This window comes from Struthio camelus, chromosome 10 (genome assembly GCF_040807025.1).
Source record: "Struthio camelus isolate bStrCam1 chromosome 10, bStrCam1.hap1, whole genome shotgun sequence".
Taxonomy (NCBI): domain Eukaryota; kingdom Metazoa; phylum Chordata; class Aves; order Struthioniformes; family Struthionidae; genus Struthio; species Struthio camelus.
This window is the reverse complement of record NC_090951.1, coordinates 24,438,375-24,465,530: the sequence shown is the minus strand read 5'-3', so window position 1 is coordinate 24,465,530 and position 27,156 is coordinate 24,438,375. Positions and strand designations below refer to the sequence as shown.

Below are 27,156 nucleotides of genomic sequence, written 5' to 3'. Positions count from 1 at the left end.
TGGGTTGAAGACCCTAACACCCCTGTGGAGGACAGGAACATGGTGCCCTGCCTTCAGATCAACCTGGGCAATCTGCAGTGCTCTTAATGCCCTTTCCAGCCTAGTAAGCCTTAGCTGTAGCCCCACAACCACCTTGCTCTGAGGTGACCTGACTCCCTGCCTGCTCCTCCACTCAGCAGTAGGAATGAAATCTTCCTGACAGCCATCCCGCAGGCTGCTTAAAGCACTGAGCTGCAGCTTTGAGAACAGCCTCATTTCCTCCTGCCCAGCTTGTTCCTGCAATGCAGGAAGCAGTGTTTTCCAAATGCACGTCTGGCGTCCTAGGTGCTGCCCAACATGCTGTTCTTCAAGAAAATGTCTATTTGTGTGGGTCTCTTCTGGTGTGTGCAGGCAGGAGGGCAGAGCATGATGCTGCACCTTGTCCAGCTCTACAACACAGCCCCTGTCTCACCCTTCCACTGTGACCCTAGCCTTTCTGCCTGCATTCAGCCTGACCCATTCCCCAAACCTTTCAAAAGGACATGGCACTGAGGTCTTCACAAGTGTTTATTGTTCAAATACACTGGAGGTGGAGGTGCAGTCACAGCCCATGCCACCCCAGCAATGTGTGGTTACAGTGCTTAGACAGTCACAGGCTCACAGGCTAATCCTTTATTGTACAACAGCCCTTAAAGAAGCTGTAAGCACAAGGAGGCACAGGACACCAGGGTACCGTTAATAGTAGGGGCATCAGGGTGAGAGATGTTTGGGGCCATAGAAGAGGTAGCTTTTATTGCAGTGGTGCAGCAGCATGGCTGAAGTGTGCAAGTATCTGCCAATGTGGGGGAAGGCACCAGGATTAGCACGAGCATCTCAGTGTTGTGCAGCAAGGGCAGACTGGGGTCTCCCTGCCGCATTAGGCACAGTGGCGATAAGCCTGTGACCGACCGTTTGAAATTTTGCTGGGTAGAAGGGACTTGTGCCCTAAATGACCTCTGGGAGCACTTGCAGAAGGGATGAGGAGGAGAGATGGGTTCAGGAGAAAATTTGCAGTCACATAAGTGACTGGCCCATCAGTCGACCCATTTGGTGCTAGGATACTGCTCTGTACATAAACTCCCCTGTTGCATAAGGGCTGTGGCCTGGCCATGACTTGACACTGACCCTGCGGGAGAATGCCATCTGGTCATCAAGCCTTAGCAGCAGGAGTGTTTTCTTCTTTTCTCACCCCTTTCTTCTCCAAAAGGGAGTCTCCACCCTGAGGAGCTGTTAAGGGGAGGGTCAGGCTGCGTAGATTTGTACTTTTGTAATGCTGTCCTCACACTGTCACAGCCCTACACCTGTACCTTTATTCCTGTTGGCTTCCTTGCCCTCTGCCCAGAGCCTGACTGCAGCAAAGTGGGGGAGGGCAGCACCAGCATAGAAGGGCTCAGCTGTCTGGAAGGTGCTTCATCTCACCTGCCCATGGCAAGGGAGCAAAGCAGACAAGCTGCCAGCCTCCATTTAACAGTAGCATGGTAAGTGTTGGAGCCTAAAGCTCCAGTGGCTGAGCCCTGTTCTTTCATGGGAGAGCAGGGCACAGGCAAAGAGGGGTGGGGAGTTTGCTCTGGGGTGCTGGTGAGCTCAGGCTGGGCAAGTAGGAGGTGTGGAAGAGGAGACAGACTGCCCTGCTTGCTCACAGCCTATTGCACACAGGAAGGGGATAGGCAGCACAGGCCCAGGCCACCATCCAGCACCTGGGCTCATCCCTTTGGGCAGGAATGGAGTACCGAGCTTGGAGGAAGGGTTTTGCTGTTGGCAGACAGCAAAATGATTCCAGGCCCAACCACCACAGAGCCAAACAGGGCAGCCTGTAGAGGGAAGAGAGGGGCAGGGGAGCAGGGCACAGGGAGGGATGCAGGAACTCACTGTTCTGCATGGCTGAAGTCATAGCAGAAGTTTAAGTTGCTGGGGGGCTTTGGGACAGGAGGGGGGGTGTCAGGGATGCTGATGTTCTCCAGGTCCAGGAGCCGCAGCTTGAGTTCCATCGACAGCAGGACATCAAGATCCGTCTGTGTTCGCTCACTCGTCATCTCCTTGCCCAGGAGCATGTTCAGCCCATCTGTCCAGAGGCAGAACTAGGGGAGCAAAGAACAGGTATTTCCAGCACCTGCCAGGTGATGAAGGAACCCCTCTCTCCATCTATGTGGCACCCACCACAGCACCCACCCTGGGCCATGTGCCCAGAGCAGCCCTACACTGAGTTCCTCCTTCGCCATACCTCCTTCACCAGGCCACTCTCACCCTGCCCTCACCTAGGCTAAGGGCAGCTTGGCCCCAGCCTTTAAGACCTGGCCACACATGCTCCAGCAGAGTCATGCAGCTAAAAGCAATGCTCTTTTCTCCCTTGCCACCATGCATTGAGCTCCCAGCCGTGCACAGCCTGGCCCAGAGCCGTGGGGAAGCCCAGTGGCACGTTTGACATGCAGTGCTGCCACTGGGGAGACTAGCATTTGCCTTTCTCTCTAGTCAGAGGAGAGATCAGCTTTCTTTCCAGCATGTGGTCTCAGCCCTGCCTTCCCCCAGCCACTTACCCCCACCTCCACAGCCCGTCCTCAAGCCAGTGTCACCCCCTGAGCTCCATGTGTGACCTTTGCAGCCAGGCTGGGTCTTTGTTCATCCCCAAACCTCACAGCCAGCTGGAGAGCTGCAGTCCTCATGTTGCTCTGAGGCCTCAGCCACACGTACAAAGGAGTTACTGTCCCTTCAGCATTAGCTGGCATGCTGGCTGGATGCCAGGGAATCCCAATTCTTCTGGGCTATGCAATGAAGGGCAGGAGTGGGCACGTCCTCTCCTAGTTTCACAAATCACTCTTTGGTGTCCAAATCCAGGGCAGAGCCAGCAACTGCCAGGCTACCTGCCTCAGCCCCTTCTCTCCTCTGTTTTGCTGAGTGCACCTGGCATGTTTGAGAACCAGAGAGCTCCAAGTACTTTGCAGCAGGCTCTCTTTTCCAAGGCTGGGAGAAAAGAGACCAGCCCTTCCTTGCCTGCTCTCTCCCTGGCAAGGACATCTGGCTGCAGCATGCTTCTAGCACCCTTGGCCCTTGGAGCTCACCTCATACCGTGTGGGAGCAATAAAGTTCAGACAGTATTCTTCCACATCATACACAATGGAGAAGGCAAGTTCCAGGACATCCTGCAGGAAAAGCACAGGGGTTGGCAAAAGAGGCTTCCTTGGCTTCTCAGCTGGACATGCTCTGCCCTAGTGGGGGTCACAACGGGAGCTACCTTCCCAGCCTCTTCCTGTGTAGCCCAGAAGACCCAACGTGCCTCCAATCTCCCCTCTCTAGACAGGCCAAAACCTGCCACACACTAGCCTATCTCCACATCTCCTTCAGAGACCTCTAGCTTTCGGAAGAGGATGGTTAGTCTTGGATCCTGGCCAGCTGCCAAAGACAGCTGTACTTCAGGACATGTCTGGGGTACCAGGGTGGCATGTGGAAGGTGCAGAGAAAGCGGTGGAGGGCAGGAGAGTGCAGTCCAGTGTGCACAAGGAGGAGGGAGGGGAGCATGCTGGGTCCTCTGCACCGTGCAGGGTGGGGGGTGGTGCTGACCTTGTTCTGCTTCCCAGAGCTCTTCTCCTTCGTGTGTGGACACTCCTTTCCAACAAGCAGTGCCTTCATGTCCGCCACAGGAACTGGGGCAGGCATAGGAGCTGTGAGTGCCTACTGTCCTCCCTCCTTACCCACAAAACTGCCGCCCTGGGCAGGGACTCCAGGCCGCTGCAGACCTCTTAGGTCAGCAATGTGAGGAGGCAGGGCACTTAGCCACAGTCCTCAAAGGACGTGTGAGCTCAGGCCAGGCTCTGGGCCAGTTTCAGTAAGGGAAGGCCATGGAGATGCTGTTGGCAGTGGCAGGAAGCAACCTGCCCCCACACCATGTCTCCTCCAGGTCCCCAATGCTCAGAGCTCAGTGGAGTCTGAGCAAGGGGTCTCACACCCATATGCTACGCAGGAGAGCTCAAGCTGCTCTGCAGTGCTGTTTCCAGAGCCAGCCAGCCCCGGTCTGAACCCCCACAGCACCAGCAGGAGCTGGGTCAGACATGCGGCACCTGGGCAGAGGGCCAATTCCCACCCTCTGGCATCCCCAGCACTTTGGAGCTTGGATGGGAAGGAGGATCCCTCTCTCCCTCCCTCTCTCTATCACCTACTTTTTTCCGGCAGGCTCTCAATGGGGGGAGAGTGCACCCCCTCCTCCACATCCCCATAGTGCAGCACCTTGTGGTTGGGTGAGAGGCGGCAATACCACAGCTTATCTGCAGCAGAAAGGCCGTAGGGATATGCTCAGCCCCCAGTCAAGTGCCCAGTCTCCACTGGTCAATGGAGTTGCCCCCCCCAATTCACACACCTGTGTTCCCAGCCCCCCAACCCAGGCACCATGCAGATCAGCCGGATCCAGCCTTCTGGAAAGCCTGGCACACTGCCCACCACAGAAGTGGCTTCCCCTGTGGCAGGGAAAGCAGGCACTTTTTCAGCCTCTGTTTCCACCCTGGCATCCCTGTCCAGGCAGCAGGAACAGGGCTGACACTTACCCTGCCTGCGGCGGCTGCTGATCTTGCGAAAGAGGGTGCCCTCACAGAGGCGCATCAGACGCTGCTGTCGTATCAGTTCTAGGAGCTCAGGCTTCAGCCTCTCACGCAACTCTCTGGGCCAGGAGAGAGAAGAAGAGTGGCATGGACTCTCCAGCATAGACCCATCACCTCTCCAAGGGCCTTCCCAGCCCCACTGAGTCTCCCTCCCAGCACAGGTAGGGTCTGCGGACCTGCCTGAGAGTCCCTGCCTGGAGCAGCACAGCCCTGTCACAGCTCCGGCGCCCTGCCCACACCACACTCACAGCACAGGCACAGCCAGTGTCTCCTCCTGGTGCAGCCGCTCCGTCTGCCGCAGCTTGAGGATCTCACTGTAGTTCAGAACATTCACTCTGGTCTTGAATAACTCCAGGGAGGTGGGCTTGAGGGACAGTGTCCTAGTAATCTGTTCCCGCACCACCTGCAGCACCTGGGGGGGAGGGGGTGCAGAGCGTCACTCCTAGCCTGGCAATGCTCCCCAGAGCCCCGAACACACACGCACCCTGTGGCCCTGGCTCCCATCCATGGCTCTAACATCTGCATTCACCTTGTCAAAGTCCTCCTGGGTAGCACGCATCTCCTTCCAGGTCTTGTTCACCAGCTGGATGCAGATGCAGAAGAGCTCTTCGAAGAAATGGTCCTGCCCGAAGAACATAGGGTAAAAGGCCTGAGCCGTCTCCGAGCCTGCAGTGAGAAGGACAGATGATGCCAGACTCCCCCATTTTTCCAGGGAATTTCACTACCCAGGAGAAGAATCTGGATGTTTCCCAGGCTTATCTCCCCTACCCCCAGTGCCAGACATACTGGAGCCTGGTGCCCTGCTGGGCAGGCATGTACACAGCCCTCCAGCCATGGCACCATGCCTGCCCTCACTCCTGCCAGTCAGGAGGCAGCAGGGCAGGGAGAGGGGTGGGCTGGGGCACACACATACATGGCTCTCCCACGTGCAGGATCTCGCAGAGGATCAGGGTGAGCTGGATGCTGCTCCGAGCAAATGGGCATTCATGTTTGTCTTCACGACTGCTGTTCTCAAGGACAAACTGGAGGAAAAGGTCATTGCCTCACATTACACACGTCACAGAATCAGAGTGGTGTCCCAGCAATACAGGGCTTGGACTCCCCATGCTCCTTCTGCACTTTCTAGTTGATCCGCCCCCACCTAACAGAAGTATTTAGCTTCTCCTTGAAAACTAGTCCCAGTCTCCTCACCCTCCTGTCTCAGTGCTAGAGCTTAGCAGAGGCAGAGCAGGTCAGAGTGTGGCTAATGCGCTGATCCACTGACTGGTTTTGCCTAAATTGCCCAGATCTGCTTAGACTCAGACTAGACCTGGAAACCAAGCTGTAAGCAAATACTGAAATATACAGGGGCCCTTTAGTGGAGTGCCATCAGCTCAAACAGCTTCACACAGGAAGGACTCAGATGCATTTTGAAAGTCAAAGAGGGCAACACTAGGACACCAGCTCAAGAGGCAGTGGTATCCCAGTCTGGGTCTGGTCAAGGACGGGTCCGAGAAACAGGAGATCCACAAGCACCTCTCTACCAGGAAATTCTCCAAGTGACAGAACTCACCCTGCTGTAGGCGTTAGGGGTATGCCTGGAGAAATACACCATGTTGTCAAGGGCAAGGAGTCCTGGGGGGGCACGGTACAGGTCCTGTGCTGGGTTGCTGTTGTTCTGAGAGGACACAAAAGGATGCAATTTTTGCAACTGCTCTCTTCTCCAAGCAGCAGAGTCCCCCTGCTGCTGCCTAAGGATTTGCCCTTCGAAACAAGGGCTGCAAGTAAAGCAAAGGATAGTACTAACGGTCCCTGCAGTGCATGGCAGCTCTGCAGCACTCACTGTTTAGTCATGCTGAGGGAGCAGAAGGCAGGTCCTGCAAAACAGCCCGGCAGGACCAATAGGGATACCAGGCCCAGGGAAGATGTCGGAAAGCCCTAAAAAGGCCAGGTGGCAGGACAGGCATGTGGACAGGGTGGGGGCACAGGGCAGACGCACCACAAAGCCCAGCTTGCGGAACTCCTTGGCACACAGGGAGCGCCGGCGCTCAGTGCTGAAGTTGCTGGTGGGCGTCTCACTCTCCGACTCAAAGGCAGTTTGGCGCAGTGACTGGAGGAGCTCCCGCTGTTCCTGAAGGGAGAGGAGAGAGAAGGGATGCCAGCAAGCCCCGTGCAAGCAGGTCTCCCAAGAGTAAAACTAACACTGAAATCCACTGGGAAAGGAACACACCCCAAAGGCAAATCTTTGCCTGGCAAAGCACCTGCCTCCACTTCCACAGGTGGGAAGCAGCATCAGGGAGAAGGAGAGAGGGAGCAGGACAGAGCAGAGGGCCAGACCCACAAGAAGTGTGCTCCCAGACCTGTGAATACGGATCCATGGGGGTCCTCATGCGGCGCTCGTGCAGGTTGAGGCTGATGGACTGCAGCACATACAGGTAATGGGCCATCTCATCCCCCAGTGGCTCCGAGCTGTGGATGATGTTCTACAGGAGACTGCGAGTGAGAAGGTTCCACCAGGCTGCTGCCCCCAGTCCCTCTAGGTTTAGGGCCCAAAAGCCAAAGCCTGGCAGGCACTGCTGCTCAATGGGGCTGTAGAAGGTGGGCGGCTCCTCTCAGAACTGGGCAAGAGCTGGGTGCACGGAACTACAGGCAGCTGGGGTGCCCCCTCAGATGGGTACAACAGCACCCACAGAAGGCATCAAGGAAGGGGTGTGGGGCACACAGGTAACCCAAGCAGACAGCGAGCCACCAAAGGCATGAGCTGAGGGGGGGCACACACAGAGGCAGAGGCTAGGGAGGAAGGAGAGAAGAAGAGGCACAGAGCAGACCATTGTATGACCCCTGCTTCACACCTTGTGGATAAACTGCCTGACGTTCCTCTCCCTCAGGTAGTCCATGATATCCTAGGAAGGGAAGAGACTGTGAAACATTCCCCAGCTCAGCACGCTACTCTTTCCCAGAAAAGCTGGTGTTCCCTTTACAGACCCCCACCGCTGCTATGCCAGGCTCTGGGCTACAGGCAGGGTAGGGAGAAAAAGGAACAGGCAATTTGAGGAGTGACACTGGTGAGCAGGAAACCTGGCCTCAGCTCCCATCACCCTGGCACCCAGGGCCAGCGTGCTCCAGCAGGGCCCAGACAGACCCTGTCCCACAAGGCCACTGACACAATCTGCACCAGCCAAAGAGAAGAGGCAGAGCGGGAGGATTAACTTTAAATGTCTCTGGGCACCCCCTCACAGTCCTGCAATCCCAGAGGATGCAAACACTACAATGCAGCTGCCCACACCTCCCATCACAGATGAAGGAATCCCTGCCCTGCACCACCAGCTCAGCCATGCTGTGCTCAGAGTCTGGGCCATCGCGGTCCCTGTGACAGCACCACACCTAATGTTGATCCTAGCATTTGAATTCTTGTATCCACCAAAACTACTCCACTCTACCAGAAGCCTCTCGGCAGAGCGCCCCAGCAATGGCTGCACTGCTGTGCTCGGGCCTGCGATGCCCACAGCCCTGCAGTCACCCACCACCCTGCAGCCACACAGTCCTGCCCGCTGCTCTCAGGGAAAGCAGCCCCTTACCCGTCGCTCAGCATCAGTGGCAGCCAGCAGCAGTGCAATGAGCAGGGCCATCGCCTTCAGCTGCAACTGGGTATTTGTCCTGGGGAAGGAGGAAGAGGAGGAAGAAAGTCACCATCTGAGAGGATGGTCTTGCCCTCCCCAAGGCAGACTCCTCTTCCCCTTTGACTGCTAGACTCCACTGCACTGAGGTGGGGAACTTGGGGAGACAGTACCCTGAGGCTGGAGCCATCAACAAGGACCTGCTGGCAGCAGAACCAGGAGCACTGCAGGTCCAGGAGACAGATACTCCCCACACCTATGACTGAGGAGCACCCCTACACAGAGCAATGGATATTGCTTTGGACGTGTCTGTGGGTGCAGCTTCCCAGAGAGCTCTGAGAAGCAATAACCAAGAAGAGCCTATGCATGAAGGAGAAGTGTTTGTATGACACAAGATCTCTGTGAAAAGGTGGGGGACAGCATTTGGGAGCCATAGGAAGGGCTTGAGAGGAAATCCAAGGCAAGCAGCAGGCTCCTGTCTGGCAGGAGTCCTGGACGCAGTTCAGGCCTCCCCTTTTTCTAAGAAGGAAATCTCAAAACTGAAGAGATACAGAGGTATGAGGAAGATGAAGGAACAAAGAACCCGTCTCAGTAGAGGGATTCAACAAAATCTGCTTATTCAGCGTAGCCCCCCAAAACTGTGAGGGATACACTACTGTTTATAAATACACTAGGAAAAAGCAGGAAGAGCCAAAGCCACTTCAGCTAAAGAATAAAAACATCCGGGCGAAACAGGACGTGAATGAATCTGACCTGGAAATGGGATGGTTTCTAACTGCCAAGTGGTGGGATTCCAGGACAGTCTATCCCTCCCCCAGCTTCATGGCAGTGAGGACAGAACAGATTGATCACACAGAACGTGTTTATAAAAGCATAGTACAATGTCGCACCAGGAATAATCAGCAACACATCTCCAAGACCCAGGGATTGCCTTCCAATGCCACAATCCCACTGGCTCTAGGATATGGGGGGACAAGGACCCAGCCTCTCCACTTACACCTGCAGGTGGGTGAGCAAACGATCCACAGTCACTTCTTTTTTGACTAGCTCAAAGAGCAGGCGACTGCTAGGTACCATGTTCTCCAAGATTGACAAGGAGAGCTGCTGGACAGAGGCATCCATTGCGTTCATATTGACATAACTCACTATCTGCAATGAACAAAAACATCAGTCAAAGGCAGGCTGAGCCTAGGTAACCAGAGTAACGAGGTACCTGAAAGGTGCAGGCTGCAGAATCTATGGAATGTACTACCTTTTTGATGAAGGCCGCACTAAGTGTCTCCCAGGAAACAAAATCATGCTCCATCAGCTCCATGAAGGCCTTCAGGGTGTGAGCTAGTATCTCCCCTGTACTGGAGAAACAGAAGAAAAAACACAGTGAATGCTCTAGTTACACATTGCTGGATACATTAGAAACAACTAGAAAAACAGAGAAGGAGGAGCAGAAGAAAGAAAGGATAGAATGAGGAAAGAGGATGGAGTTGAATGCAGAACGGAGAGAATAAAGAGAGAAAGGAGGAAAGAATGCTTACAGAAATCAAACTCACACTTAGTCACCCCCAGGAGTCAAGGCAGGGGGAGTTCTGCAGTTTCTGGAAAGCTGTGTTACCGTGGTACAAAGACCACACACAAGCCCTAAGGAAACCCAAACCTCCTAAATCTCTCCCTGCCACCTGCAGTGTGCCAGACAGTGCACTGTCCAATTTTAGGCTCCAGATCCTCTGTGAAAGGAGAGCTCATGGAAGACGCAGCATCGCATCTTGAGAGAAAAAGAGTCAGAGAGCCACTAGGTTGGCAATTGGGGCTTTCTCAAGCTGCCTGCAGACCTCTGGCAGCTAAAACCCTCAGAGCAGAACAAAGAGCACTGCTGCCAATGCTGCCCTCTGTGCCACAGCACAGAGCTTCTGGAGAAAGGGGCCACAGGGATGAATAAACCAGGAACACTGAACAAAGCAGCCAGGCAATGCCCCGTGCAGAGGCTGTACAGTATTACAAGGGAGAAAAAAAACTCAACCACCACATGGAAATTCTTCTGCTGATACTCACTCATTCCCCTCTTCCACAATAGAGAAAATCTGTTTCAAGCCATTTCTGTTGATGAACTCCTGAGCAAAGGTAACATCTTGGGAAAGGCTTGCAAGCCTCTTCAGTGAGTCAGACTTCACATCCACGTTGTTGCTCTGGATCCCGTTGTACAACCCCTCTGCTTCTTGATCCTACCAGGAAGGAAAGAATCAAGCCAAAGCGGCTCATTGAAAGACAGCAAGAAACTCAGATGGAGGCAGGGGCTGGAGAGCTTAAGTATAAGTTTTGGAAGGAGGATCAGGCTAGAGCAGCTCCAGTGAGGAGAACGACTGAGACACAGAGTGATCAGAGCAGAAACCATCAGGAACTGAGGAAGGAAGTCAGACTGGAGCAGTACTAAGAACAGCTGGCGGAGTCCGCCCATGGGTCCAAAGCCTTTCACAAGGTGTTATTTAGTTTCTCCTCAAACTCCTCTGAGTTCTACTGAGGGAGAAAGAAGGTTGAGACCAGTCTCCTCACACTATTTCTGCTGGATCTGAGGCACAGAGAGGAGCCACGATCAGCCAGATGTCACAGAGCACGCAGTGGCAGAGTGTCACTGGGGTGGGCTTGGAGCACCTCATCCTCCCCATTGCAGGAAGCTGCAGGCTGACACCAGAGCATGTTTCAGAGAAGGAGATAGGAAGACAGGGGGATGTACCGGAGAGGTGGTCAGCCATAAAATGCTTCCGTTCTTAATCTCCCCACGGTTCTGTAACGAGAAAGTAAATTGTTAGGAGAATGCAGAACTGCAGGCAGCTGGGGATGGGGCAGGCAGTCACTCACCAACTCAGTGATGTATGTCTGCCGCCCATCTGCGTACTGCAGGGCGTAGCGCTCCGCGTTGGGCAGGCTCCACCTGCAGCAACACATAGCTGGTCATGGCAGGGTATGGCCTGGTCGTGGCCTGTCACAGGCTGGCCACAGCCTGGTCATGGCCTGTCATGGCTCACCACAGGCTGGTCATGGCTCATCACGGCCTGCTACAGCCTAGTCGTGGTCTCTCACAGCTCTATCACAGCCTGTCATGACCTGTCACAGCCCACCACAGACTGTCACTAGCTGTCAGAGCCCTGTCACAGGCTGTCACGTATCTGCCACAGGCTAGTCATGGTCTATCACAGTCCCACCATGGCTTAGCTAGGGCCTGCTACAGCCTGTCATGGCCTCATCACAGCCTGTTACAGGCTAGCCATGGTCAGTCATGGCCTGCCACAGACTGGTCACAGGCCTCTGGGGCAGGGTGCTGGGCAGGGAGCCGGAGCCAGCGTACTCACACATCGCAGACGTCCTTGAGCACGGAGGTCAGGGGCTTGCTCTGCAAGCAAGGGGAGAGGGCTGCCGTGAGACGAGCAGCAGCGGTGCTGGGCGGCGACAGGGGGAAGCGGGGGGAGGGGGCCGCCGCGGGCAGTACCTGCTGGAGCTCGATGAGCTGCGGGATGGCGCCCACCATCTGGATAGCGATCTTCACCACGTCCTTGGGCGGCGCCATAGCTCCTGCAACGGCACCCCCGTCACGGCCCGGCCCGGCCGCCTCCCCTGAGCCCGCTCCTCCCCGGCCCCGGCCCCGGCCCCGGCCCCGGCCCCGAGGCGGGCGGCCGGCCGGCCGGCCGCGCCACCGCCCCACTCACCGCCACCGCCCCACGCGCCGCAGTTCCGGGTCGCTGCCGCCGCCTCCTTCCCGCCCCTGGGAGGGTCCGGCCCCGACCCCGCGCCCTGGCGAGGCCTCTGAAGCCAAGCGGGCACGGCCCGAGGCCCGGCGGCGAGGGCGCCGGGCCCGGCAGCCCGCCCCCCACCTCCCCTCCCGGGTCGCTACTCCGCACCGCCCGCCCGGCCCCAGCCCCGAGACCCCGCTGCTGGTCTCAGCGCTGGGCATACCTGGCCCCGGTGCCAGTCCCAGCCCCGAGTAGGGCATACCCACCCCTGGCCCGACGCCGCGGTGCCAGTCGCAGCCCCGCGCACACACCTGGCCCTTCCCCCTCACCTGACCTGACGCACCGGATCTGCCGCGCACGAGGTACGGCAGGACCAGCCTCCACCGCAGGCACAAGTGCCAGCGCCCAGGCCCTGGCGGCCTCATCCCTCGCCCCACAGGCCTGAGGGAGCGGCTGGGTGCTTCTACCACCGCTTACAAGGTGATTCTGATCTAACAACACTGTTTTGAAATAGTATAAAACACCGGTGCCATTACAGTGGATGAGCTCAGGTAAGCAGGCTGTCCCAGGACCAAGCACCACTTCTTCAGGGCTGCTGGACCCTCTCACCAAGGCTCTGGGCCCAGCAGGGGGGACAGGAAGCTCTGGAAAGGGTTTGTTTATTCACTCAGAGAACACTGTACAAATATTACAGCAATTTTCTTTCCTTGCAAAAAGTATAAAAATAATCTTTATATATGAATCCAAGTTCATTTGTTACTGTAAAGTTTCTCTAGATATCTTTTCCAAACTTCGTCTAACTGATGGCAAACATTAACACTTTGAAGGAGAGCACAGGTCAGGCAGTACACTGAGAGCTCTAGCTACACAAAAGCCATGGAGCCTAGCTAACGCATATGGAGGACCAACAGTTTTCAGGTAGCTTCCATGCAAAAGGAGAGAAGGTTTACAAACTGGTGCATGCAGACTGAATTCACTGCCCTCATGGGGTCCCACGTGATCTCTGTCTCTTCAGCACTAGCTGCCCACTGCTGGCAGCTGAACTAGAAAATGCCCAGTATTGTCTGTTCCTACTGAATTCCTCACACTGTTCTGAAGAGGATGCCGGTACTTCACAGCAAAACTCAGCCACCATGAGCTTCCCAAGCTGCAGAAAGGAACGGCTCTTCTGGAGGAGTCCCACAAAAAATATGACAGCACACAGAACCAGAGCAGGAACACAAGTCCCAAGCATACGCTCTCCTCACTTCTGTAAGCTCCAATAATTGAAGGCTTTACATCCCTTACTGCTGGTGCCCCAGCCAGGGCTGGTTTTGTGGTTCACATACGGTAGGCAGCTGAGCAGAGAAGTAAAACATCAACTGGTTACGTGGATGGCTGAGAGCTACCTCTCTGCAATAGCAAGCCATGCTTCCTGGCCCAGCCACCTCTCTGGCAGTTTGCTGAGCAGGAAGGACATGACAGCTGCTACCACTGCAATGGCAGGAAGATGTACAAAACTAAGACATTCAAATACAGGATCTGCCCAAAGACCTAAGCTGAGGGTTGCAAAACACAACACAAACCCATGAGGGCTTTTTACTTCAACAACTAAAATACATGGGATCCAAGACAGGTATCACCTGATCACCATAAAGACCCTACAGCAGACCTTCCATTACAAAACAATGAAGAAAAGCTTGCAAAAAATGATGCAGAAAAAGCATCATGCTAGGTAGCAACCTGCCACAGGATCAGAAATCGGGAGCATGGGTATGGACACTGGAAGAGCAAATTCAAACATACAGAAAGTCTGATCCTGAGCAGATGCTAAGAGAATAAAAGGGGGAAAAAAACCCTACTGTCTATTCCGACAACACCTATGTAACTTGTCACAGCAAAGTACTACTGAATCGTTACTGTCTGGTGGCCTTTTAGACAGCTGAAGGCTCAAGTGCAATGGTTGGAGAATATAGCTATTTGCAAATGCGAGCAGGCTCTGATGTACCTAGAGTACCTTACAGACAACAGCTGAAGCAGTCTGTCCTTTCAAACATCTCTCCACTCAGGAGAGAGGAAAAAAAAAAAAAAAAAAAGCACCCTTTCTTTAGCCCCGTAGAAGCAGCACAGCTGCTGCATGAGAAGCTGGACCCCCCCCCGGGCTTGTGCATCAGAACACCACTGCAGAAACAGTATTCCTGCTGATGCACAAGCAGAGAAACACTCAGCTCAACTCCTGCATCCTACTAGGGGAAACAGCTGGCTAAAAAAGTGCTTTTTACTTGCAAAACATATTAACTTGGTCTGGAATCACTAGAAGAAATGGACACTTTGGTGCCATATCTTCCTTCCCCCCCCCCCCCATTGTCATTCAAAACATAACTACCCCAATCTGAACCGCTCACACTGAAAATCTAGCTAACTACCTCCGGGCTTGTGAACCGACCACAATACAAAGGCTCCTTGTAGCAGCTGGTACCTAGGAGGTGCAAAGTGCATCTAGGGTTGCAGGAAATCCAAGGCATGCAGATCTGAGGAAACTTGGAGGCACATGGGCAAACTCTACAGCTGAACTGGGAACACTCAAACACAGACTCTTTGAAGTGAGGCCCAGAATCCAATGGAGAGACAGAGATGCAGCAGAACAAATTAAGTCAAAAGACCTTGCATGTGCAACACGGAGAGAAAGAAGCTACAGGGAGGCTCCCGGCCTGCAAGTCCACATCTCTTGGTTTTGAGTCCATATGAGAGCATCTCTGAATCGCTCACTCATCGAGCTCTAGCACAAAAGGAATCCAAAAATAGATACTTTCCAAAGAGTTACAAAATGGTCTGTCTTTGCGAGGCTCACAGCCGCACTGAAAAGTCAGAGGTTGAGGACAGGCACGTCAAAGAGGTCACAGACGCCTTCGCTCTCATCCAGGTTATAGATGTAGTCATGATCTCCAGGAGGAGGGGAGAGGCGGAGCAATGGGGCAAACACTGGGAAAGAGAAACTCAGGGTTACAAAGTTCAGCACTTCTGCACCTAGCCAAGAGTTGCTAAGGGGAACAGAGTTGTGGGAGCTCCTTATGATACAGGGAGGCCACCTCACAGTAACATTTCTTTGAGTTTTCTCTGAATCAGCCTTGCAATGTTGAAGAGGCAAGCTCCTTCAGTCCTCACTCATCTCTCAGGGGCTGGCAGGACAGTAAGAACCGAGTCCACGTCCAGAGCCCGGAAAAGATGAGTGAGCCTGCAAGCACAAGGCTGACAGCCTGGGTAAAGTCACACAAGACTGTCTTCCTTCCCCAGAGAGCCTGTAGCATGAGGTTGAAACTCAGACTTACCTTCAGATGACATCAGCTCTTCCAGTAGCTCAGAGTTCATACATTCTGGGGAGAGATGAGTGTGGTAAGCAATTCACTTTACTTCCCTGGTCAGTGCCTGTGTTGTTTCCCACCCTTCCCAGCCTCTCCTGGTCCTCACCCTTATTATCCTTTCTTTGGCTAAGGGAGGGCAGCAGGTAAGAGTACATGCAGGCTGTGGCAAAAGGAAGCTTGGGCCTCCTGGCATGGTAAAGGGAAATCTGTGTCAGAAAATTCAAGCAACGTCAAAAAATCCTGCAGATTTCTGCCTGGTTAGCTCAACCATAAGCCAATTTTTTCACATGATGGGCTATGCTTTATCCCTACATTGTTGTGCTAGCTGATGCACAAACAGAACTCGCCCTCCTTCCAGAAATGCCCCCAAACTCATCCAAAGGAAGCTCTTCAAAAGGCACCTGAAGTTGAAGTGGTAAAGCCAGACACATTAACAGTCCTCAGATACCCACTGGCTTAGATAAAGTGGAGGGGGAAAAACAAAACAAAACAAAAAAGTTGCTCTATAAGCAGCAGAACTAATTAATCTCCACTTTCCTCCAGATTTGTATGCTTTGTAAATCCTCCAGATTTGTCCCCCTAATTTTCTTCCTGTGCCCAACAGCTGAGATGCGGCTAACTCAGCAATACATACAGGCAGATTTTCTGACTTTCTGCTGCCAAACAGAATGAACATCCAAGCTCTGCATATCCCTCCTTCAGCGGGCCATTAACTCTGCTCCCCCCTCTACTGCCCACACAAAATTATTAAAAATTTAATTATGTCTGAAAGGTCATCCCTTCCTCCAGCGCAGTTGATCTTGGCTAGTAGGTTCATGAGGCACTTGAGGGGTAAACAGACAGGCAGCCAAAGCATGCCCAAATCAGTCTCTTCTCTAAGAAACTATGCATTTGAAAATAAGTTTCTCAGTAGCCCTCTCACTTAACCAAGATAAAATAATGAAGAACTAACGCAATCTAACTGGACTCATGAGATGCTACCTACATTTGAAATGAGCTTTCATGCAAGAAACTCAAATGATCCCATTTTCAAGATGCTTATCCACAACAGGCTATTTTCCTAGAGGACAAGAACCTACCTACCTAATTTGGTGCTGTGAAAAGGGAGAATTTCAACGCCAAGTGAATTGATGGAAATAATACCAGCTTCAAAAAATAGAAATTAAATACAGAACCTTGATCTTCTTCAGGACTAGTAAGATAGTAGCATGTGTATATGTGTGAAATTCTGCCTTTTCCAGGACAGGAAGAACTCTGGGCTCTCACTGCTTCAACTGCAGAGCCTTAAAGCAGCAGATAGTGCCAGGGCAATATTACTACAATCACACAGGGATGAAAGAGGATGCATGAAGTACACTACAAAGCCCATTTCCCTGAGCTCTGGAGTGTTGCTTTTTTCTAGTCCTGCACTTTGCTGCTGTAGCTGCCACCTCTATTTTGCAGACTGCAGTTTCCATGGGCAATTCAAAAGAAGATCACTGTTAAAAATCTCACATTGCCATTTGTATTTTCCTTCACTCCGAGATCTCTGCCTTTCCCTTCCACATTGGCAGGAATAATCCATAAAACAAGATAAACATACCTTAATGTAAGCAGTAAATATCACTTTTTTAATAGTGTTCATATGGTCACATAGTACAGACAGTTAGGGTTAAGCTAGCTCTTTTCCACGTGCTAGAGCCTTGCAATTTGCAAAGAGTCCAATTTACTCTTTGGATGCATTTAATCATTACCACGACCTCATCCGCTGTCTACGGCAGCAGGTGCTCTGAGCACTGGGCTGAGCATGGATGAAAGTTATTCTCCAGGCCTCCCCTGAAGCCTGTCCCAGGGCTCCCAGCACACATATCAGAGGGTTGTGCAGATGGCATTTGGGATTGTGGGTTTTTTAAAACATGGGCAACACTTTCACAAAGCACCTGCTAGGGACTCCAGGGAACACTTCTAACAAATCTTCTCACCACTACAAAGTGCCGGTGGGTACTCAGCTCTGCATAACTTCAGGGCTAGAAAGTACTATGCAAAATTCAAAGAGCAAATCAGTAGTCCAAATGTGCAAATTTAGAAGAAAAAAAAGAGAGAGAAATGTTTCCCAATTCAGGCTTGTATTAGAATAACTTCCTTCACCTCTTCTACTCTTAGCACTGAAGTCTGTTCTACCATTAGGCAGTGACTCTCAGACGTTCCGTGGACCAAGGCAGAACACCTAACATATTTATCAGCATCCTCTCCGTTATCACTCCCAAATTACTAGCACCACCAAAACCACTAAGGGATACTTCAAGGAGAGGAGACTAACTCCCTAGATTATTTGCTTGGGTTAGCTTTGGGAAGGTTACAGTTGAAACAAGACTAACAGGGATTTTTCTTGTAACTCTAGATGGTGCAGACAAATCGGAGAAGGAACATGTGAGGCCAGAGTATAGATTAGCAGGGGCTTGAGGGCTGGAAAGCCCTCATCTACGCACCGTAGGGCAAATTCTACAGAGGAGGTTGTTGGCAAAAGGAAGACAGAGAGATACATGCAGAAAACAGTAATGTTAAGAGTGTCCATCTACAAGCAAGAGAGCCAGCAGCCACCACTGACCACAAGCACCTTGCAAAACCACATCCCCAAACAATCCAAAAGGAAGTGAATAAAGTCAACTGTCCTGCTTCTGCAGGTAGGTAGGCTCAGAACAAGGCCATAGTTAGGGAAGGAACATACCTCTCGTTGGATCAAACATCTCCGACAGCTCTTTGGGAAGCTCCAGTACTGAAATACAACAAACCAAACCGTTCGCATCATTACATGAAGAGCCTGACATGCTTTACAGCATAATCACCTATAGTCCTGCTATACTCTCAATTCCTTACGCACCCAAATTGGCCTGTACCATCCAAAAGTTCTGCTTCCATGCACGGTGTCAATTATATCTGCTCAAACGATCAATAAATGCAATAAAAAAGCTTGACCACTTTAAAATATAACTGTAGGAGCCCTAGAACATGAACACAGGCAGCGGCTCTAGAGTAACTGCCCATATGCAAGCCTCATGCAGCCTCAGCTTCCATACACCTTGATTTATCTTGTGTAGGATGAGGGCATGCCCCTAGATAGTCACTACAGATGCACATACACCTTACTGTATCCCAGTGGGTAATTCCACAATCAAGATTACTCCAAGATGAAGACAGGCTGTCAGAAGTGTGAAGAAAGCACTGTATAGCTACATTTGGGCAAGATTCTCTCTTCTAACCATAACTTTCTAACCCTGTGTTTCCGCAGTGAAGGTAGGCTCCACAGCATCAAAGCACACTGCCTAACCCAGAGGATGCTTCTCTCTGCTTTGGCCAGCCTTCCATAAAGCCTAAACCTTCCTCATTTAAAGCCCACTTCACCTCACCAAGCACATCAGGAAGCTGCCCAAATTTACACTGTGAGATCATTAAGACTGCAACATCACTAAAGATAGATGAAGCATTCCTGAGTAAAGCAACAAAACAGAGACATAAGCTCTGCCAGTAAGGGAAAACTTCCTGTGGGTTACAAAGGTGCTCCTGGTGAAGGCTGGAAACTCTACAGCTTTACACAGTCTCAAAACTTGGACTTCACACTAGAGAAGAGGTTGAAAGGGAATAATCCTGCATATAACAGCAGAGACACGTGTCATGCAAGTGCTCCCTGCAGGTATTCTAGTTCTGTACCGTTCTTTAGTACCCTCACACAGGCAGCTCCTTCTCACAGGGAGATGCCTTTTCATCCCTTGCAGAGTCCGCCGGACAGCAAGGACGGACTGGAGTTCCGCTTGTTTCTGCAGAGCCAGCAGCCTTTCCCTCACTCACAGCAGCATGCTCTTGGAGCAACAAACAAAATGAGGGTGCATACTCACCTCCTGTGGGATCCGGCTTGATCGGCTCAAAGGAGGTAGAGGGATTGGGTAGGACGGAGCCACTGTCCAGTGAGGCAGAAGACTGTAGTGGCTGGGTATCTAACTCAGCTGGCTGGCTGGCCAGTGCAGACATAGAGTCAAGAGGGTCAAAGTCACCACTGTTTTTGGACTCTGCCACTGAGACACTGCATTCTGGAAAAAGTTATAGACGCACACAAATGTAACCTCCGAGAGATATGCCCTGCCAGCCCCAAAGCAAGCAACCACAGCACAGACCAAACTCTCATGGGCAATGCTGACCAAGCAGACAGCTGCATGGCAAGAGGAAGAAGGCTTTTTGCTTTCTCCCAGCAGGAACTCCCAGGTCCTGCAGCAACTCTGCTGAAGAGCAGTCTTCGTGGTGCCAGAGCGCATATGAACCAAGAGCACACTCTCACAGCAATTAATGCAAGTCACATGTCACTCTACACTAGGAGAAGCATGGCTGGCAGATCAAGGGAAGTTATTATCCTCCCGCTTGGGGAGGAGACTGCACTCGGAACCCTGTGTCCAGCTTCAGCCACCCCCCATTTCAAGAAGGCCATCAGAAGATCCCACTGAGGGCTGCTAGAATGGCTGGAGTTTGAGGCACATGGCCTACAATGAAGGGTAAAGGCAACTGGGCTTACAGAGTCTGGCAAATAAGAGGCTAAGGGCAACCTCAGAGCAGCTGGAGCTGCTGAGCTTACAACTACCTGAGAGGCAGTTACAAAGAGGATGAAGCCGACTTCTCATTGGTGCCAAGTGACATCACAAGGACAACAGACACAAGTTGCAGCTTGGAAGATTCACACATCAGGATCCCATATCCGTCCTCTCACCTGCGCTAGTAGCTTTCTGTGCAGGAGGACTGTGGTCCTGAGTGCTGGTAGGTGTTGGTGTGGAGGGCTGGGTGCTGCTAGGAACAGACGCCTCCTGGAAGTGGGCAAGCAGTGGTATCTGTGGTTTTGAGGGCACAGCTGGCTGGCACTGAATGAGGTCTTCGGGGGGAGGGACAGGTAGCACTACAGGAGGGGAGCTCCAAGCATCTTTGTTTACTAAGAGGACATCAATTGGACCACTTGTGCTCTTCAGATGGATCTGATATTTCTTCTGTCCATTTATGCCCTGAAGAAGGCCAGAAGCAAAACACACAAACATACATTACTAGAACAGGAATTTTCCAAAGGCACAGCACGCTGTCCAGACAGCTCAGGACAGTTCCACAGTTCTTCTATTAGAGGTTCTCTTCCCAACTCGCAGAACTACCCTTCGCTCTAGTGCCCCTGCAATTACTTACATACTTCTGAACAACAGAGATGGCAATTACTTAAGACCTAGGGCCTTCCTTGGGCTTGCCAGTTTCTCCAACTCCATCACACCCGCTACCACCAACTCCCAGTCTGGTCAATCCAGCAACCCTCCCCACCTTCTCCCTGCCCACACATCTATCACTCACCTCAGGAATGGGAACCTCTAAACGTGTGCCTGATGGGGCTCGAATTGCAAGGAGGGTGTCTCCTGTGAAAAGAGGCTGGTCAACATCCAGTGGACACAAACTGTTCTGACGACACAGCATATGCTGACACAGGGCCCCTCCTCAAAGTCCCCTCCGCTATCTACCACAGACCCCGGGGGCATCCTCAGCCATCTGATCCCCTGCATTTCCCACAGGCCACATTGTCTTCATTTCCGTGGAGAATCGCCTCCCACCTGAGCCACTAATCACATCACACTAACGTACCAACTGCTAACAGCACAAACAACCTGCAAAGTTTCTCCCAAAGCAACTGTAAAGGAAAAAAAAAAAAAATCAAGCATTTTAGCAGCATCCTTAGCAGGACTCCCCTCAGAGGACACACTGGGGCTAGGCTTAAATTCACTCTAAGAACAGCCTGGACCCCAAGGAAGGATCCTTTATCCTGTTGTCACAAGTTTCTGATTGATTGAACTGTGAACAAAACAGCATACAACTCACAGAGCTGCACTGCCAGAGAGGAAATAGTGTAGTTCAAGAGACAGGAGGCTAACAGCACAGTGACCTCATGCTGGAGGACCAATACCCAAATACAACACTTCCTGGTCTGCACTGGCAAGAGAGCTGCCTGGTTCTAGTTATAGTAGGACCATGCACAGAGCTCTGCAAACACTGGGCTGGGAGCCAGGCTGACAGCATCTTTCATTTTCAAATTCCACAGCTCCTTAAGATCTGCATCCTTAATAATATAACACAGAAGAAAAACCTCCCCTCCACACTGGGGTTTACATTTAAAAAGGGAAATATCAACAAAGAAATACCAGTGCCATGGACATTAGTCATATTTAGGCTGAGCAGTTAGCAGCTTTCACTTTGAACATGTAAGCTTTTGTGTGGTTTGCATTCACGTCTTTACACTTCACTGGTATTTTGCATTAAACTTGATCATTAACACAGAAGATCCGCAGAGCAATGAGAGAGAACAGACAGCAGAACACATCCTTTAATTTCAGGCAGGAAATCAAAGGTCAGAGCAACAGAAGATACAAGGATTAAAAACAAAATAATTTCACAGTAAGATGGGATTCCTTTAACAAGTCAGTGCTTAAAAAAATGTTAAAAGCCATTAAAAATGTGTAATAAAGTTCAAAGATACAAGCTCAAGCTTCAAGACCTGCTAGTTTCAACAGTACAGGCATTGCGTTTCTATTGTCCTTTATAGCCAAGTCTCAAATAATTTTACAAAACGAGGAACGCACGCTTCCCAATTCCTCTGTGATTCTGCAAGTGCAAAAATATATTACAGTAACAGATAGGAAAACTATGTTTCCCAGGCACTAAAAAATTAACACATCCTTACTACTTTATCCAAATAATGAATACATATTTGAGAAAAGGCCAAGCATGGAAACCTTCAAGCCATAACTCACTCTGAGAAAGCGAATTCAATAGCAGTCAATTGCAAAAAAGAGAGATGAAATTCAGCTTTCTCACAATTCAAGGACACATGAGGTCCAACAAAAAACCGCTGCAAGGAGGTTCAGATACCCCATAAGTCAGTCGTATACCCAATAACTCTCATGTTCATACAACCAAAGCTACCCAGTAAGTCATATATTCATACAGCGAAACGAGGCACACGCTCATCAGCCAAGAAGAAAACCTGGATCAAGCCACTGTTCTAGAAGGAATTCAGATCTGCTCTCAGTAAGATCTGACTTGCTCTGCACATTTTGGTGAGATCTGGCTTCAGATGTAAACTGCCTTAGAAAAACAGGTGCAATAAAATGCAAAACACTCAATCAACCAAGCAATAGTCTGTCTGCGGGTCTCCAATAAACTCTTCCAGTCTGTTACAAATTACCTAGCCCCAAGCACTGTCGAACTGAAAACACAATACCTGTCCCAAAAAAGTGCCAACTTAAACCACAAGAAACAGTAAAGCAAGGGGTGGCATGCACAAGTTACTAGCAGGAACCTGAGCAAAATAAAGTCTGGAAAACAAGGAAAGCACACAAAGGCAAAGAAAAATAGAAGAACTAACAGAGAGCAGGGTGAGAAAACAGCCCTGGAAGAGATGAAGAGAGAGTCAGACAAGGGTGAGATTACGCATGGCTGGGGCAAGCAGGGTAAGTAGCTTTAATCTCATATGCTGTGATGCAAGCAACCAGATGCAGGTTGCAGAGGGTCAGGAGAGGGCAGGTGTTCACTGAAGCAGAAAGGAGCTGCAGCTCCACACCACCACTGCTAGGAAGAACAGTTCATGTATGACAGGCTGACATACTGCACATTGGCCATGGGGAATTTTTTTTTTTTTTTTTCGGTCCTGCTCTGCTCTTTACTACCTCCTCTTCACACTCTTGTTGGGAGAAGACAGGATGCAGCAGAGAAACACACTTCTTCCATTATTCTTCTGCTTACGCCCAGATTTCTACCTTACAGTAAAACTTTGCTCTCTGTAAGAATATTATCTACCCAAGCCTTCAAAATAAAAGGTTTGTAACATGCTTGCAACATAACATATACAAAAAGAGAAGGAAGAAATGTAGAAAGAGAAGGAAATGTCATATGCAAAGGCTCTGGACAGCAAGCATCACTAGCACAGTGACACCCAGCAGCAAGATCTCCTAAGATTGCCTCAAGAATAGCTGACATACCCCTTCAAATACGAGCACAATAAAATCTCCTGCTCCCTCAGCACTCCTCTGAGGGCAATGAGAAAGCTACAGCTCAGTGGTATGCAAACGTGAGGATGGGTTCCGAACTGGTACTACATTTTCCTTGATGCTGTTTGGCAGTCCATGTTGGCACCTAAACCAAGGTCCACTGCCTTCTCTTTCCTGGGCAAAGGAGAGCAGTTGGGATAGACTGAGGGGATGAACATCTTTATTATGCAGCACTATTTCCTCACCTGTGAAGCACTTGCAGATATCTTCATGCGTCACATACGCTAATGTTTCCAGAGTTAAGGAGAAAGGCTGCAGTTTCCTGTGAAGGCAGAACTCAAAGGGCTGTTTCCTTTCCGAGCCCAAGAAATGCCATTCCTAGAAGGCTCCCCATGCCATCCTTTGAAGTGGTCTGAAGGTGAGGTCTGCAAGCTACATACTTGTCAGATCTGATATCCTAAGAGGACAGAAAAGCCGCAACAGCAGCATCACATGCAAGAAAGTGGCACCCATGACTCAAAGAGGAACAAAATTCTCATCAGCACCAACATTACAGCCCCAGGGAACTTCATGAAGCCAGACAAGACTCATGGGTGCACAACGAGCTCACTGTCTCACGCTGCTGTGTGCACTGCAGGGGAAGCTGTTTCCCATGCTGGAAAGAGTCGCTCTGCTTGCAAACAAAGGCACTGTTCCTTGACCCTTTCAGTGTAGATCCTCTAGCAACATAAGGTCACCATCCCCAACTCCCCCCCCAAGCAAGGCCGTCTGCCAACCAAGCCCTCACATCTCTGCTTTCCAGCCCAGCAAGTTAACAAGGAGATGGAGTAATCAGTTCACACAAAGGATATCGACTGTTCTGCACGTCTTCTGTAACATTTTTGATGCTCTGTTGGACCCACATCTTCTGCTGCTCCAGCTCCTGTTCCCGCTGCTCCAAGTCTTCTATGTCTGCCTTCAGCTCAATGAGTTTGTGAGCTATTTCACGTGTGTTGCAGCCAGGACCCACCCCTCTGTGCAATGTGAAAAAGGAATAACATGCATCAGCGTCTTGAGCCATCCAAACCAACTCCTCTGTGCAATGTAAAAAGGAATAACATGCATCAGCGTCTTGAGCCATCCAAACCAACTCCAACATTTCTCTTGCTGCCATCTCTACCATATGCCAAGCTCAGATCTCCCAGAAAGCCTTACCTGTACCTGTCCTACACCCTTCCTAGCATAGCAACATTTAGCACATCCTCCTACATCCCACCGGCTAACAGGACTCTCCCACCCCAGTGCCACAGCAGGCATTTTTTCTAATCCAAGGCACTACAAATACTTCATCTGTGCTCAGATAACAGCTCCATTAGAAAAGGGACATGCCACATGTACTTCAGCTTTCCTCATTACTAGCAACAGCACAGCTCAGCTCGGGGAAGCACAAGCATGCATAGACCACTGAGGAAGCTTTCCCTGAGCAGGGCATTTTAACCACAATGTTTAAACAACAACCACATGAAGCCCTGCTATCCTGCATGGGGAAAAGACAGCTGTGAGATAGGACCTTGGACTAAAAGGGATCTATGAACAATTTAGTCTTCTCTGTCACTCACTTCCATTGGATACTGTTCTTCGATTTCTTCTCGATCAGTCCAATGCCTTCCAGGACATTTGTGATATCGTATATTCGTCGTTTCTGCCGCACCGCTAGGGTATCTGCAGCCTGCAGAAAAGTTGAAAACTTAACTCCAAACTCTCAGCCACCCCTTGCTCCCCACCTCATGCCTCTCTTGCCCCAGCGCCTCAAACTACAAAGCCATGTTCTTAACATCGTTACAACAATCAGAATTAGTCACTGCCCCTTTGTTCTTTTTCTTACCCACAGACCTTCCCATTAACCACAAATCTAATTCCAGCCACCTCATTCAGGGCTGGTGCAAAAATCATTGTTCCTCAACAATAAAGCTGTGCTAGAAGACACTAGTCTGGCAGCCTAAAAATTCAGTGCTTGTTCAGTGTAAGACAGATGAGAACGGACAGGAGAAGGTAGAGAGATGCCTATACAGTTGACCACTGTTCAGTAAAGTGGATGTTTAAAAGGTCTTTTCTATCTACATCTCATGCCATTTGATAGAGAGAATCAACACCTTCTCAAAAGGCAGATTTCTTTATATGAAAGAGTCTCCACTGGGGGAAGAATAAGTACAGTTATAAGGACGCAGCTCCTGAGCAACCCTCGTGCTTCCCTGCCTTGCTCGCTGCTGTTTTGCCCCAAGGGTTCCACTACTACAGTTCTCTTCAGCTTGCTGGATACTCCAGACAATGTTGAGCCTTTCGTTTCCACTTTCATAGGGCAATTTAGCAGCACTAGGTGTTTAGCTGGCACTGTGCTGGCATGCTAGAATACTACAGATGGCATTGCACAGCCAGTCAGACACAGATGGTCAGCACAGAAATGACTTTCCTCTCTCACACATCTTCACGGTAATGGACCAGGGCATTAGAGACCCTGCACAGCACTACTGCTCAAATCACACTGACAAATATGAATCCTAGTTAATGTATATTTTGAGCAAGAAAATATTGCTCTTCTGACAAAATCCAAAGAGCTAACAATTTGCCATAGCAGAGGACTGTAGTCTACAACCAGAAGACTCCTCCCGACCCTCCATTTTTAGGGCTTTCCCACACCTGCCTGGAGCCTATGCAGGGGTTGTCAGAGTGAACTCACACACATAGCCACATAAGAGATTGGTATAAACCACACTGAAAGAACTTCATATGCAGAGGAGGCCTAGATATAAGTATTGCATATTTCATTAAGAGAGTTCCTTTCTCTAGGTGAAGATCTTGAAAATGCATGAGCAAGGTGCACTTGCAGAACACTTGTCCATAACATAAAGGCATCAGGGCACAGTCCCGGCAGAGATGAATCTGATTTCACTCTCCTTCCTGCTGTATGTTAGAAGGCCAAAATGCAGTAAGGAGCAAGTTTCTCCATTTCTGCAGCTCTCCGATGAGGCATTACAGGGATCTATCATTACAACGTCTGTGTTCAAGTAGCAGCTTTGGGAGATTGGGGCACCATGTGACAGAGCAAACATGAGGCAGAAGGCATGTTGGACTGAACAGCACCTGCACCTGGCCTTCCAAAGCCTGGCCAAGAACGTGGAAGAGAAGAAGATAGCCCAACACAGTTCAAATAGAAATACAAACGCTGAGTGATGAGAACTATTTGGAAGGAAGCTGCAGGAGGGAATATCTACACTGTGATGGTAAGTACCCGGCCACTTCTGCATGTTCTATGTGCAGTCTGGTAGCTCTGCCACATCCCCAGCTCTTCCCGGGGACTTCTCTCCTAGGCTGAGCTCTTTATCTGCCTGATGAGGAGGCCTCACCTCCCTAGACCTGCTCCACTAGAGATCGCCATTTCCACCTACGCTCTCCCCCACAAAACCTGCTTCACTCCCCGGAGGACCAGCCACCTCTGTGCTTGCCGGCGCTTAGCTCAGCCGTGCCCGCAGGAGTTCCAGCAGAACTCCTCAGCTCCCCAGCTGCGCCGGCTCCCGACTCCCAACACCGGCGGAGCTCCCCTTGATGCTGGCCCCAGTGCGGCGGGGCGGGAGAGCCCTCACCACCCGCCGGTAGCCCCGCACCAGCTTGAGGTCCAGCACGCCGTCCTTGGCCTCCTGCAGCAGCGACACGAACTTGGTGGTCAGCAGCCCCAGGCTCTTCTCGTGCCGGCTCGGCGCCCCCGCAGCCCCGCTCCCACCCCCGGGGGGCTGCGGCCCGCACTCCGCCATCTGCCCGCCACCGCCGCCGCCGCCGGCTCCGGCCGCGCCGTGCTTCCGCTTCCGGGCCGCGGGGCATGACGGGAA

At 51.2% G+C, this 27,156-nt stretch overlaps 2 protein-coding genes across 10 annotated transcripts; both read right to left on the bottom strand.

Moving 5' to 3' along the window:
* Nucleotides 1-528: 528 nt before the first annotated feature.
* On the bottom strand, nucleotides 529-12,255 carry ELMO3 (engulfment and cell motility 3). Of its 8 annotated transcripts, none has more exons than XM_068956162.1 (21): nucleotides 12,143-12,255; nucleotides 11,679-11,761; nucleotides 11,542-11,582; nucleotides 11,051-11,123; nucleotides 10,926-10,976; nucleotides 10,247-10,416; nucleotides 9,453-9,552; nucleotides 9,198-9,349; nucleotides 8,162-8,240; nucleotides 7,436-7,486; nucleotides 6,944-7,066; nucleotides 6,583-6,714; nucleotides 6,157-6,261; nucleotides 5,518-5,626; nucleotides 5,134-5,270; nucleotides 4,853-5,016; nucleotides 4,551-4,663; nucleotides 4,170-4,274; nucleotides 3,574-3,656; nucleotides 3,075-3,155; nucleotides 529-2,096 (listed from the first exon to the last, which is right to left on the bottom strand). In XM_068956162.1, the coding sequence occupies exons 1-21, from the start codon at nucleotides 12,177-12,179 to the stop codon at nucleotides 1,884-1,886; spliced, it is 2,202 nt and encodes a 733-aa protein (XP_068812263.1). In that variant the 5' UTR covers nucleotides 12,180-12,255; the 3' UTR covers nucleotides 529-1,883. The 8 variants fall into 8 exon arrangements, with proteins under 8 accessions (XP_068812263.1, XP_068812265.1, XP_068812266.1 ...); XM_068956164.1 differs by having other exon boundaries at nucleotides 12,186-12,249; XM_068956165.1 differs by having other exon boundaries at nucleotides 12,231-12,242.
* Nucleotides 12,256-12,562: 307 nt separating this feature from the next.
* E2F4 (E2F transcription factor 4) lies at nucleotides 12,563-27,130 on the bottom strand. Of its 2 annotated transcripts, none has more exons than XM_068956173.1 (10): nucleotides 26,914-27,130; nucleotides 24,892-25,001; nucleotides 24,145-24,306; nucleotides 23,539-23,582; nucleotides 20,610-20,671; nucleotides 19,993-20,278; nucleotides 19,133-19,324; nucleotides 17,968-18,015; nucleotides 15,228-15,272; nucleotides 12,563-14,880 (listed from the first exon to the last, which is right to left on the bottom strand). In XM_068956173.1, the coding sequence occupies exons 1-10, from the start codon at nucleotides 27,079-27,081 to the stop codon at nucleotides 14,765-14,767; spliced, it is 1,233 nt and encodes a 410-aa protein (XP_068812274.1). In that variant the 5' UTR covers nucleotides 27,082-27,130; the 3' UTR covers nucleotides 12,563-14,764. The 2 variants fall into 2 exon arrangements, with proteins under 2 accessions (XP_068812274.1, XP_068812275.1); XM_068956174.1 differs by having other exon boundaries at nucleotides 26,935-27,130.
* Between the last annotated feature and the right edge of the window lie 26 nt (nucleotides 27,131-27,156).